The sequence below is a fragment of the Coregonus lavaretus genome, assembly GCF_964263955.1.
Source record: "Coregonus lavaretus genome assembly, chromosome: 9".
In the NCBI taxonomy this organism is placed as follows: Eukaryota; Metazoa; Chordata; class Actinopteri; order Salmoniformes; family Salmonidae; genus Coregonus; species Coregonus lavaretus.
Window position 1 is genome coordinate 46,815,629 of NC_139996.1, and position 13,982 is coordinate 46,829,610.

The 13,982-nt window shown below is 42.7% G+C and overlaps 1 protein-coding gene across 1 annotated transcript in view; it reads right to left on the reverse strand.

Annotated features, from left to right (window-relative positions):
- The window catches only part of LOC311134765 (harmonin-like), a gene marked incomplete at both ends in the record, with an annotated part of 51,900 nt that extends 39,429 nt beyond the window's left edge, over positions 1-12,471 (reverse strand). The window contains 10 exons of the mRNA XM_084168543.1: positions 2,773-2,829; positions 2,916-2,975; positions 5,722-5,910; positions 6,126-6,183; positions 6,457-6,481; positions 6,600-6,708; positions 7,248-7,386; positions 7,631-7,774; positions 8,646-8,713; positions 12,436-12,471. Coding sequence (XP_084024669.1) covers positions 2,773-2,829; positions 2,916-2,975; positions 5,722-5,910; positions 6,126-6,183; positions 6,457-6,481; positions 6,600-6,708; positions 7,248-7,386; positions 7,631-7,774; positions 8,646-8,713; positions 12,436-12,471 — 885 coding nt within the window. The remainder of the gene's footprint in view (positions 1-2,772; positions 2,830-2,915; positions 2,976-5,721; positions 5,911-6,125; positions 6,184-6,456; positions 6,482-6,599; positions 6,709-7,247; positions 7,387-7,630; positions 7,775-8,645; positions 8,714-12,435) is intronic.
- Positions 12,472-13,982: the final 1,511 nt, after the last annotated feature.

Sequence of the window (13,982 nt, forward strand, 5' to 3'; positions counted from 1 at the left end):
GATCCAGAAAAAAGGACCTTGTGCATTTCAGGTAAAATAATAACCCAACGTTTATATCCCAGGACAACATACAGTGAGGGAAAAAAGTATTTGATCCCCTACTGATTTTGTACGTTTGCCCACTGACAAAGAAATTATCAGTCCATCATTTTAATGGTAGGTTTATTTGAACAGTGAGAGACAGAATAACAACAACAAAATCCAGAAAAACGCATGTCAAAAATGTTATAAATTGATTTGCATTTTAATGAGGGAAATAAGTATTTGACCCCCTCTCAATCAGAAAGTTTTCTGGCTCCCAGGTGTCTTTTATACAGGTAACGAGCTGAGATTAGGAGCACACTCTTAAAGGGAGTGCTCCTAATCTCAGTTTGTTACCTGTATAAAAGACACCTGTCCACAGAAGCAATCAATCAATCAGATTCCAAACTCTCCACCATGGCCAAGACCAAAGAGCTATCCAAGGATGTCAGGGACAAGATTGTAGACCTACACAAGGCTGGAATGGGCTACAAGACCATCGCCAAGCAGCTTGGTGAGAAGGTGACAACAGTTGGTGCGATTATTCGCAAATGGAAGAAACACAAAATAACTGTCAATCTCCCTCGGCCTGGGGCGCCATGCAAGATCTCACCTCGTGGAGTTGCAATGATCATGAGAACGGTGAGGAATCAGCCCAGAACTACACGGGAGGATCTTGTCAATGATCTCAAGGCAGCTGGGACCATAGTCACCAAGAAAACAATTGGTAACACACTACGCCGTGAAGGACTGAAATCCTGCAGCGCCCGCAAGGTCCCCCTGCTCAAGAAAGCACATATACATGCCCGTCTGAAGTTTGCTAATGAACATCTGAATGATTCAGAGGAGAACTGGGTGAAAGTGTTGTGGTCAGATGAGACCAAAATGGAGCTCTTTGGCATCAACTCAACTCGCCGTGTTTGGAGGAGGAGGAATGCTGCCTATGACCCCAAGAACACCATCCACACCGTCAAACATGGAGGTGGAAACATTATGCTTTGGGGGTGTTTTTCTGCTAAGGGGACAGGACAACTTCACCGCATCAAAGGGACAATGGACGGGGCCATGTACCGTCAAATCTTGGGTGAGAACCTCCTTCCCTCAGCCAGGGCATTGAAAATGGGTCGTGGATGGGTATTCCAGCATGACAATGACCCAAAACACACGGCCAAGGCAACAAAGGAGTGGCTCAAGAAGAAGCACATTAAGGTCCTGGAGTGGCCTAGCCAGTCTCCAGACCTTAATCCCATAGAAAATCTGTGGAGGGAGCTGAAGGTTCGAGTTGCCAAACGTCAGCCTTGAAACCTTAATGACTTGGAGAAGATCTGCAAAGAGGAGTGGGACAAAATCCCTCCTGAGATGTGTGCAAACCTGGTGGCCAACTACAAGAAACGTCTGACCTCTGTGATTGCCAAGAAGGGTTTTGCCACCAAGTACTAAGTAATGTTTTGCAGAGGGGTCAAATACTTATTTCCCTCATTAAAATGCAAATCAATTTATAACATTTTTGACATGCGTTTTTCTGGATTTTTTTGTTGTTATTCTGTCTCTCACTGTTCAAATAAACCTACCATTAAAATTATAGACTGATCATGTCTTTGTCAGTGGGCAAACATACAAAATCAGCAGGGGATTAAATACTTTTTTCCCCTCACTGTACTTATTTCCCTCATTAAAATGCAAATCAATTCATAACATTTTTGACATGCGTTTTTCTGGATTTTTTTGTTGTTATTCTGTCTCTCACTGTTCAAATAAACCTACCATTAAAATTATAGACTGATAATTTCTTTGTCAGTGGGCAAACGTACAAAATCAGCAGGGGATCAAATACTTTTTCCCCTCACTGTAGCTAGCAACAGCAAGCTAGCTAGCTAAATGGCCATGAATGTTTCATGTGTTTCGACCTGTCCCCAAATTAATATAGTTGGTTCAGAGTTCGTTTTGATATTTCAACCTGCGTGTCCTGATCGCGTCTGTTGTGGATGGACAAAATCAACATGTGCGCGATGGCACACGCATGCACGTGCCCGGTCTAGTCAGCATGTAAAAGTAATAAATCAAGTAAGACGCTAGAGGTATGTCGCTGCAGATAAGTTGGGGAAATGTTAAGGAAGCACTATTCACAGGGCGGCCCTAGGCAAAAGTGACATTAGCGACCGCTTAGGGTCCCGCGGCCACTAGGGGGCCCCTGACCCCAAATAAACTGAGTTAGGGTCTCAACTTACTGTTGAGAGTTAGAATAGTAGAATACACAAGGTGCAATTTCGAAATCTGGTTGTGCATCAGCAGGTTCTCTTGCTATGTCAGTCACTGACAGTCACTCAATTAGCCCTAGTAAAACATTTTTAGATTGGTATGTTAGTCTAGCCAGCTATCTAAACTTGTAGTAATCATGGTCGAATTACAGACTGGGCATGCAGGGCACGATTTTATTAGTCACTCTCACTCATATCATATTAACATGGCATAAATCATGGCAAAATGTGTAGAATTGTAGGAAATTAGCTTCAAAACTACACATTTTTCTCTCTGCCCTATGGCAAAATGAGTAGAGTTGCATGAAATTAGTTATAAAATTGCAACATTTTCTCTATGCCCCATGGCAAAATGTGTAGAATTACAGGAAATGTACTTACATTTTGTCTCTCCGCCGTCAAGCGGGGGGGCACTAAAATGTTTTGCACGCGAGGTGGAGGGGGGGGGGGGGGCCTGACGGTGTACTTTAATAAGGGTTGATGGTGTACTTACAGCGCCGGTGAGAACTGTGATGGTTAGACTCCTGCTACTCTTCAGAACTCTGACAGCCTGCAGACACCAATAAAGACAAAACTTAACTGAGCAATAAAAACTAAACATTACAAAGCAAATATATTGCATTTCATGTGTCCTACCTCTTTGTGGTCCAGATTGGTGAATTCCACCCCATTCACCTCCACGATCTGGTCACCAATCTAACAACAAAAAACACAATACAATCCACAATACCAACCATACAAAAACACACACACATTTCAGTACTTTATTTGATCCACATTGGGACATTGTGGCATACTAGGACCAAGATACAGTGCCTTCAGAAAGTATTCAAAGTATTCATACCCCTTGACTCCACATTTTGTTGTGTTACGGCCTGAATTCAAAATGTATTAAATATTTTTTTTCTCACCCATCTACACACAATAGCCCATAATGACAAAGTGAAAACATGTGTTTAGAAATGTTTGCAAATGTATTGAAAATTTAAAAAAGAAAGATCTTATTCATATAAGTATTCACACCCCTTTGCTATGACACTCCAAATTGAGATCAGGTGCATCCAATTTCCATTGTTCATCCTTGAGATGTTTCTACAACTTGATTGGAGTCCACCTGTGGTCAATTCAATTGTTTGGACATGATTTAGAAAGAAACACACCTGTGTACAGTATATAAAATCCCACAGTTGACAGTGCACGTCAGAGCAAAAACTATACCATAAAGTCTAAGGAACTGTCCGTAAATCTCCTAGATAGAATTGTGATGAGGCCTACATCTGGGGAAGGCTATAAAACAATTTCTAGAGTGTTGAAAGTTTCCAGGAACACAGTGGTCTCCATCACTGGGAAATTGAAAAAAATATGGAACTACCCAGACTCTGCGTAGAGCTGGCCGTCCAACCAAACTGAGCAACCGGGCAAAAAGGGCCTTGGTCAGGGAGGTGACCAAGAACCCAATGACCACTGACAGAATTACAGAGTTCCTTGGCTGAGATGGGAGGACCTGCCAGAAGGACAACAGACTATACAGCACTTCAACAATCTGGGCTTTATGGGCGAGTGGTCAGACAGAAGCTACTCCTGAGAAAAAGGCACATGACAGCATGCCTGGAGTTTGCAAAAAGGCAAGTGAAAGACTTTGAGAGCATAAGGCAAAAAAGGTACTTCTTGGCCTGAATGCAAAGCGCTATGTCTGGAGAAAACCAGGCACAGCTCATCACCCGTCTAACACCATCCCTACCGTGAATCATGGTGGTGGCAGCATCATGCTATGGGGATGCTTTTCAGCAGCAGGGACTGGGAGACTGGAAAGGACCAAGGGAACAATGAATGGAGCCAAATACAGGCAAATCCTTGATGAGAACCTGTTTCAGAGTGCAAACGACCTTAGACTGGGGTGAAGATTTACGTTCCAACAGGAAAATGACCCTAAGCATACAGCCAAAGCAACGCTGGAATGGCTTCAGAACAAGAATGTGAAAGTCCTTGAGTGGCCCAGCCAAAGCCCAGACTTAAATCCCATTGAAAATATGTGGAAAGACTTGAAGATTGCTGTTCACCACCACTCCCCATCTAACTTAACAGAGCTTGAAAAAATCTGCAAGGAAGAATGGGTGAAAATCCCCAAATCCAGATGTGCAAAGCTGATACAGACATACCCAAGACGACTCAAAGCTGTAATCGCCGCCAAAGGTGCTTCTACAAAGTATTGACTGAGGGGTGTGAATACTTATGTAAATTAGATATTTCTGTATTTCATTTTCAATAAATTAGCAAAAATGTCTAAACATATTTTTACTTTAACATTATGGGGTACTGTTGATGGGTAAGATACATTGTATTTAATCAATTTTGAATTCAGGCTGTAACACAACAAAATGTGGAATAAGTCAAGGGGTATGAATACTTTCTGAAGGCACTGTAGATGGAATCTTGAGACATGGTCAGAAAAAGTTTCCAATCCAGTGAAGTTTCTCATTGATCTTGACAAAACACTATGGGTCCATTCTTTTAAGTTTAAACTTTTTCTCTGTCTCAAAATGCGCATCAGCCAATTACAATTGTTGATGTAGTTGCACATGGCACATTCTGTCAACTGTGGGACCTTATATAGACAGGTGTACTGAGTAAAGGGTCTGAATACTTATGTAAATAAGGTATTTCTGTTTTTTATTTTAAATATATTTGCTAACATTTCTAAAAACCTGTTTTCGCTTTGTCATTTTGGGGTATTGTGTGTAGATTGATGAGGAAAAACATTAATTTAATCAATTTTAGAATAAGGCTGTAACGTAACAAAATGTGGAAAAAGTGAATGGGACTGAATACTTTTCGAATGCACTGTATATCTCCTTTAAATGTTGATATTTGGTTGCACTGTCAACCAAACACAATTCAATATTCCTTTTGTAATACAGTAAATAGCCTAACGTTAAGGCTATCTTACAAACTAATGTAACATTCAACCTTAAAATAAGTAGCACATCCATGGCCACATTTTGAGGTTACTGTAATTGTACATTTCTCCTTATTTAATCATATAAAGCGTGAATGTTCAAGATAGCATGCATAAGTCTGACATTGTATTCCCATTTCAACTTTGCTGTGCTTTTAAATGGTTGAAAGCACAGTGATAGAAATTTGGGTGACAACTTAAACCAAAATTCTGACATTGTTTTCCATTGGAATTTGGTTGTGCTTTTAGATGGTTGAAAGCATAGTGATAAAACATTAGAAATTCAACTAACTTTTGGTTATCTTTTTGAGTGGGTGAATATATATACAGTAGTTTGTAATCTCATTGATCAATGACTCAACCCCCCAAAAAATTATAATGCTCGCTGGTATGGACCCAACGAGTTGACTTGTTGTCATCGTGATACATTTCTAGATGTTCATTTCAAAGTGGTTTACAGTACGCTGAACAGGGCCAAACTCTTACCTGTAGTCCTACTTCAGCAGCGAGGGAGCCAGATTTGACGTTACTGATGTAGATGCCAGGCTTCTGTGTGGGGCCACTGGAGATGCTGACGCCCATGCCCTTGGTGCCCACTAGGCTCAGGAACACCTTCTTTTCCTTGATCTCCTTCCCTCCCATGGACGCCAGGCCTGCCACACTGCTCTTCTTATCCTGAGAGAAAGAGGGGGGGGGGGGGGGGGGGGGGGGGGCAGAGAGACGAGATTGTATTACAGTATGTTTTTTTTCTGCCTCCTAATTTGTAGGTCACTCTGGATAAGAGTGTTTACTAAGTTACTAAAATGTGAATGAAGAAGTGCCAAAGGGTGTTACTCTTCAAAGAATATGAGAGAATATTTAATCTAAAAGAAAATGAATCTCATTCTCACCCCAGAATAAGACACAAATTGGTCCACGAACTGCCACTTCAGAGGCTCCTCTGTGGAACTGGAGAACAACAGAAAGCGGAGGATAAATCCGATTCTATATTCATTTATGTATTTATTTCAGCTTTATTTAACCAGGAAGATCCCTTGAATAAGATTTTATGAGCAACACCTGGCACAGGAAATACATAAATCAATAGTCTAGCTACCATCTCAGTGCTCACCGGATACCCCTTATCCAGGATATAGTTTATTGTTTTATTTTTATCTCACAGTTTTTTCTAAATCAGAAAGTTGTCAAATACAATACCAACAAAGACAGAAACAGCCCTACCTCTTCACTGGTATCATCCCAACCTCTGCACAAAGAAAAGGAGGAAAGAGAAAAGGATCAAAATCGAAATAAGTCTTATTAACTTGTGCATTTGACATAAGGATGAGTGAGTATATTGGTTGGGTGGATTTCGTTTAACTTACGCCTGACTTTGAGCGACACGATTTTCTTGGTCTTGATGAGGTTGATGACTTCCTCGTGGATACAGGAAGAGATGGCGTATCCATTGATGCGTACAATCTCATCTCCCATCTGTAGGTCACAGAGGTCAGATGTTACGACCAGCACTTTTTATGTAGTGTGACAGAGTGTGTGGCTACTTTTCTGGGTGTTATGTTTCACAGTGTATGTTTGCCTCTCTTTAGATATTTGACCACATCCCCTCCATCCTGCATACTATGTACCATTTGGGAAAATATGTCTTGTGGGTAAGGATGAGTCTCTGAAATGTTTGTTTTTTCCAGATGCCAGACAGGATGGCTGTGTCGCCTCAGCTGTAGCTGTGTGTCAATTTGTGTCATCAGTTATTGAGCTAATGGAAGTGTGTGACATCCTGTCACACTGGCCGAGGGGAATAACTACAGCAGACCGACAGAAAAGCAGATCCAATCAGTCTGAGTCGTGACTCAGGAGCAAATGACTTCAGGAGGAGATGAAGGACAGGAAGGTACTTCAAAAGTTCCTGGATGTTTTTACCAAAGCGGTTTGTTCCTCGGATTGATTTTATTTGATGCATGTACAAGTGATGCACACACAAACACGCACGCAAACAAACAAACAAACAAACACACCTGCAGGCCACTGTTTCCAGCCTGTCCATCCTTGACGATCTGTGAGATGAAGAGTCCACAGCCGAACTCCAGGCCCCCTCTCACACTCAGACCCAGACCCTCAGGATGAGTACGATCCAGACGCACCTCCTTCAGCTTACTGCACCACCAGGATGGAGAGAGGGAGGAGGATAGGGAAGACAGGAGGGGAGAGGGAAAAGGGGTTGTATGGAAGATGACAGGAAAGGGTGGAGGAAGGGGTTATCAGTTCTGTGTTATCAAATTGGTGTACATTCTCGTTACCTATAAGTACTAATAGAGTAATTACATGGTATAAGACAAGTGCATCTTATTGAAAGTCTATGGGCTCCAGCCTGGTGGGTGGCAGCGATCCCTCCACTCACCGTGACCTCTTGGGGGTGAGCAGGTCGTACTCCACCTGGTGTTTGAGGGGAATGAGGGGCCGGATGGCATCAAACAGCGGCAGGCGACTGGGCTCATTGATGACCAGCTTCAGGTCCCCCACCAACACTGGCAGCTCCATGGACCTGAGGGAGAGGGCAGAGGGTCAGAGGACAGCTAAACACACACAAACGCACACTGCACAGTCATTCAGGAGAGAGCGAGATGTTTTGAACACCTTTCTTTATCATTCCTATTTTTGACTTTGAGGACAAAGTGACTCAAAGCAGCACACAGAGTGACTAGTACAGAACAGTATGATAAACGCCATGCCCTTATGGGTCATCAAGGATTCCAAGAATGTGCAATCTACCTACCAACTCCATTGGGAACATAAGGCCTATGACTATGAATTATTAACATTTGCCATTTCACTCCTGACTCGTGCACGAAAGGGTAAAGGGCTTTTGTGAATAGCTGGCCAGGCTTGGTGGAGCACAGTGGAAAACTGATCATCGGTCTAACCAATGGGGTCTCGGGGCTCTGGCTCCTTACAAAGAGCACATGGAAACCAGCACCGCTAACTCCCCTTCACCCCCATTCAGTCCACATTATCATCATAGTCCTGAATGAAACCCTATCTCCCACCATACACCTGTATACACACACAATAATGCACACACACGCACACGGACATGCACACGCACACACAGAATACTTAATCCTCCTATATGTAAATGTACAATTTGAGAGAAATCAAGAGGTTTGCTTGACCATTTTCCATTTTTGTTGAAATTGAAGTGACACACAAAAGGTCATCTTAATTTTTTTTAAGTACTGGCAGACCCACTAACAATCCACTTCCCCAAATAAAGGATCAGCAAACTGAAATCAGTTGAGGGAAGAAAACTGTCCGAAAATTGGTCATCCTGAAAAAAACGACAAGTCAATCATTTAGCACTAAACTAAAGTGAAAGTGTCCTAAAGTGAAAGTCAAACAGAGATGGTGGTACTCACTGGTGGTACATCCGCAGGACATCGTACAGGTAATCCTTTTCTGCCTCATTGTCAATGAGCAGCTCCACCTAGACAGCAAAGGCATCTTTAGTCTCATTCTCATCTTTATCATCCTCATCATCACAGACAAATTGGCAGCTGCCACAGTCAGGGAAGGCTGCAGGCTCTATACTGACACATCCCTCTCCGCTGTGGTCCTTTCAGCATAACAGGGGGCATTCCCTTTAGCCCTAGGTGTGTGTGTGTGTGTGTGTGTGCATCAGTATGTGTGTGTGTGTGTGTGTGTGTATCTTACCTTGTAGCGACTGAACTGCTGCAGAAAAGTTTTGAGGAAGCGCTTAGGCCAGTCATTAATATACCCCATCTCCTTCATTAAGGAAGGTTGTCTATCCGTCTGTGTGTGAGAGCCTCAGTGTGTGTGTGTGGGCACGTACCTGTGTATGTGCATATGTTTGTCAATGCTGCATTTGTGTGCCTATGCCTGTAAAGCGTTAGCATCAATAGTATCTCAGCTCTATTGTTTGTTGCTGGTGGTAGAAGGCCAGGTAGCTTTCCTGTTTTCTAGATCCCTTCTCCTGTGAAGTGGCCGGCCCTTACTAGGACTGTGAGCTGGTAGCCACACTTATGCCACCGGACTAGGGAGGGGGAGTACGGGAGCGAGACGGAGGGGTGGAGGTTGGAGGGCGGTTTGGAATAGTGAGGTGAGCAGTGTCCCCTTACAGTACATCCCTGTGACAAGCAGTCCTCCACCATACACTCTTAGAATAAGGGTTGACTCGAGGAACCCTGGAGATTTTAAAGGAACCATTGCAGTCAATGGGTTCATATTTGCACCTTTGGTTAGTTGAGGGGTTATTGGAAGAACCTTTAATGTTTCAATGTAGCAAAGGGTTCCTGGAGTAACCTTTTTGCTCTGGTGTGCGGAGCACTTTGAATACATTTAGATGTTGGATTTGTTGCGCTGCCAGACTCAGAAGAAGATGAAAATATGTGGTTTTTGGCAATGCCTTTATGGGATGGCTAACTTGTAAACAATTACCCATTCCTATATGAGTACTATTTTAATAGCAATGGTGAATAATACAACATTGGCTGTCAAGCCAATTATACTATATGACTGTAGCCTCCTGTTTGTTTTCATTCCGAAAAGTTTATTGTGATGGTAATGACGTTTGTTTATGATGATAATTATTAGGTGTTGGCTTAGGTCGCTAGCTAGCTACAGTATCTTCAACCTAGCGTACACTCTTAAAAATACTTGGTTGTTTGGATGGCCCAACTGCTGGGTTGCAGGCATTGGGTCACTTCGTTAGGTGGTTTTCTTTAAAAAGCGACAGGTTTGATTGTTGATGCTGGGTTATTGATGCTGGGTTAGTAAGAAATGACCCGGCGAGTCAGATAAGATGACCGGGGGCGTGGCTTAGTAGGGGCGTGGCTTTCATATAGTTATTTTTGGCCACCCATGAGAGTAAATGTCATTCCTGTTAATTTGTTCATTGGTTCACTTAGTTAGGTGGTTTTCTTTCAAAATAGACAGGTTTGGTTGTTGATGCTGGGTTATTAAGAAATGACCCAGCGGGTCAGATAAGACGACTGGAGGTGTGGCTTTCAGATAGTTATTTCTGGCCATCCGTATTGTTAAGGTTGAACACTGACAGTTTTGTACCTTCATTGAGGCTTACAGAGGTGTATGAGTTCCTCAAGAGCCTATGCAAATCCCAATGTTGGAAGAGCCACCACTTTATTACTATATGTAATCAACAATGTTAATATGTAATATGTAATATGCATAAATATTCAAGGAAGATTTAAAAAGAAATTGTGCTAAAAGCCACGACTCCAATAAGCCACGCCTCCAATCTTCTGATAAGCTGCCGCCGCTACAATATATTATTAAAAGGGTTCAAAATGGAACTCCTCCATCACAAAAAGGTTCCTGTTTGAACCTTTACACAGGCAGCCCAGTATCAACGTATAAATGTAAATCTGTGAAGCTTCCTCAAACGGTTCCTCAAATAACATTTTCAGAGGGGTTCCTGTGGATGAACCTTTTTGACCTGGAAAGGTTCCCCCACAGTGGCAATCTTTTTAACCCCAAAAGGTTATTCAAGGCTCCTTTCCTTCCAAGAGTGTACAAAGAAAAGGCTTAGAGATACACACACTCACACGCAGACACCTAGACACACATTACCGCACACAAGCACAAACAAGCAGGTTCCTGGGTGTATGACAGTGTGTTTATGGTTTCGTAAAGCTCTTGGACTCAACAGTGAGAGACAGGGTAAGCAACAGCGACTATGTGCAGACTTTAGCACCCTGAACGGATGAAGCCAATGTCATAAAGAGCCACCCAGATTTACATTTACATTTTTGTCATTTAGCAGACGCTCTTATCCAGAGCAATTTACAGTTAGTGAATACATTTTTTTTTTTATACTGGCCCCCCGTGGGAATCGAACCCACAACCATGGCATTGCAAACGCCATGCTCTATCAACTGAGCTACATCCCTGCCGGCCATTCCCTCCCCTACCCTGGACGACGCTGGGCCAATTGTGCACCGCCCATGAGTCTCCCGGTCGCGGCCGGCTGCGACAGAGCCTGGATTCGAACCAGGATCTCTAGTGGCACAGTTAGCACTGCGATGCAGTGCCTTAGACCACTGCGCCACTCAGGAGACAGATACCACCGGTTATTCTGGGAATATGGACCAACACAAAGCTTATGTTATATATGAATTCCTCTTGTGTTCTCTAAACATTTCAACTCCCTTGTTCTCAAACATCCAACAAAAGCACAGGGGTGAATACAACACATACAACAAATAAGCTGTAAGAGAGATTGAAGGGCCCACTTCAATCTAACTGTAGCATATATTCACCTCTAAAAGAAATTTGTCACCGCATATTAATTGTCACAAACATGACCAAAAAGACGTGCTGTTCTGTGGTGTTGTTGTTGCTCATGCCTTCCTGCCTGCCCGTCCTCTCTGTCTCTAATTGCTGCTGTAAATTGTCCCATCCTTTCCGCTCGGCTGGACATCCCTGACACGGTCTAAATTATCTAATGGGGAGCTACCAAGTGAGAGCCTACAACATGGAGGACAGATGGCTCTGGGTCCACATTACAGAGGACTGAAAATACCCAAACGTATCATGTTCCCTTTACACAGTTTCTCTTTTTTACATTATTATCAGAATACTGTCACCATGAGTATCCGTGAACAATTGTATGGCTATGTACAAAATGCATCATTGATATCTTTGTGTTGGGTCTAGAATGACCAACAGGCAAAAATATGTTGGAAACACCAGGTGAACGTTCTGCAATACACACAGTTCACCTGACAAACGACTAGCCTAACCAATCAGGAAAGCTGACACACAGGCCATAGATAATCATGATAAAAGCTTACCTGTACACACTCTCCCTACAATCTACATTTTTGTTACTGTATAGCCTATACACACATTTGGTATTAAAAAGGAATACATTAAATTAAATATCCTCACGAAGGGGCAACTTTTTAATCCTACACTACAGAGAATGAACTTGTTGTATAACAGTTGTATAACACAACAGTCTAATTTCCCAATTGTGAAATAAAGGATGAAACAATTCAATAAAAATCCCAGCCAAAACATGTGTTAGTCCTATTATGAACATTGTATACACCTATGAAGACATTCTAAACGCATCTAAAGGCACCTGTGCAAAAGCCTTACCCCAAAAGGGTTCAGAGTACATCATAGGACTTTGATAACAGCCAAAGTTCTTAATTAAGTTCTTACCTTGTGCCTAAATTCTCGAGCTACTTTTCGTTCCATTTTCGACACAAAGAAAACGCTGCCACTGACCTGTGTTCTATCGTCCTGTTAGCAACAGTTCCCTCTCAACAGTGGCGCTACCGACAGTGAACGCTGGGTGGTAGACATAAAGAATGATAGAGGCCTCTAGTGGCCAAAAGGCCTCTTTAGCATGGGCAGCGCCATTGAGGGCTTCCACCATGCTTCCGCCATCTTAAAGTAGTCAACTGGGTGGGTATTCCTATAGAGTACCACAGTATGAGTCATAATACCCATAAACCTAAAGGTCAAACAGGGAAATGGTTCCAATCGTTTTCCAGTATTCATTTTTCCCATAGGGGATTTTAGAAACACTTAACATAAGGGCTGTGTTTCGTGTAGCCTTACCCTGGCGTGACGTTTTGATAACTGTGTAAATCTCTCTAGAACAAGGTGACTTTCATCAATATATTTGTCTGTGTTTACCTCCCAAAAATGAAATGCTAATTAGCTGCTAATGTGGCTATCATAAAGAACTAGAAACGCCATGATGATTTGGACGAGACTGCCGAATTGAGGCACATTTTTGAATCTGAGAGTAAATAGAGCCGAATATATTGATAAAAGTCACCTTGTCTGAGAAAGATTTACATGGTTATCAACATGTCATGCCAGGGTAAGGCTACATGAAACACAGCCCTTATTTAAAGTGTTTCTAAAATCCCCTATGGAAAAAATGAATGGTGGAAAAACGATTGGAACCGTTTCCCTGTTTGACCGCTAGGTTTTATGGGTATTGTGACACCTATACCGTGGGGCTCTATGGGTTGTAGCCTCAATGGCACTGCCCATGCTGTCACAGAAGCCATAATGTCACAGAAGAGTCCTCTATCTATCTCTATGGTGGTAGATGACACCAGTGGCCCTAATCAGAGAATAGCTCCAGGTATCACTTGCTGAGGCGCTGCTTGGTTGGGAAAAAGCAGATGTTTCCAGTTTTCAGGGATACAGTATTTACATTTCTTTGGTGGGAAGACAACGGTGCAAAGCTAAATATACTGAGCAAAAATATAAACGCAAAGTGCAACAATTTCAACAATTTTACTGATTTACAGTTCATAGAAGGAAATCAGTCATTAGGCCCTAATCTATGGATTTCACATGACTGGGCAGGGGTGCAGCCATGGGTGGGCCTGGGAGGGCATAGGCCCACCCACTGGGGAGCCAGACCCAGCAAATCAGAATGAATTTATCCCCACAAAAGGGCTTCATTACAGACAGAAATACTTTCATCAGCTGTCTGGGTGGCTGGTCTCAGACAATCCTGCATGTGAAGAAGACGGATGTGGAGGCCGGTCTGCGGTTGTGAGGCCGGTAGCACGTACTGCCAAATTCTCTAAAATGACGTTGGAGGCGGCTTATGGTAGAGAAATTAACATTCAATTCTCTGGCAACAGCTCTGGTGGACTTTCCTGCAGTCAGCATCTGTGGCATTGTGTTGTGTGACAAAACTGCACATTTTAGAGTGGCCTTTTATTGTCCACAGCACAAGG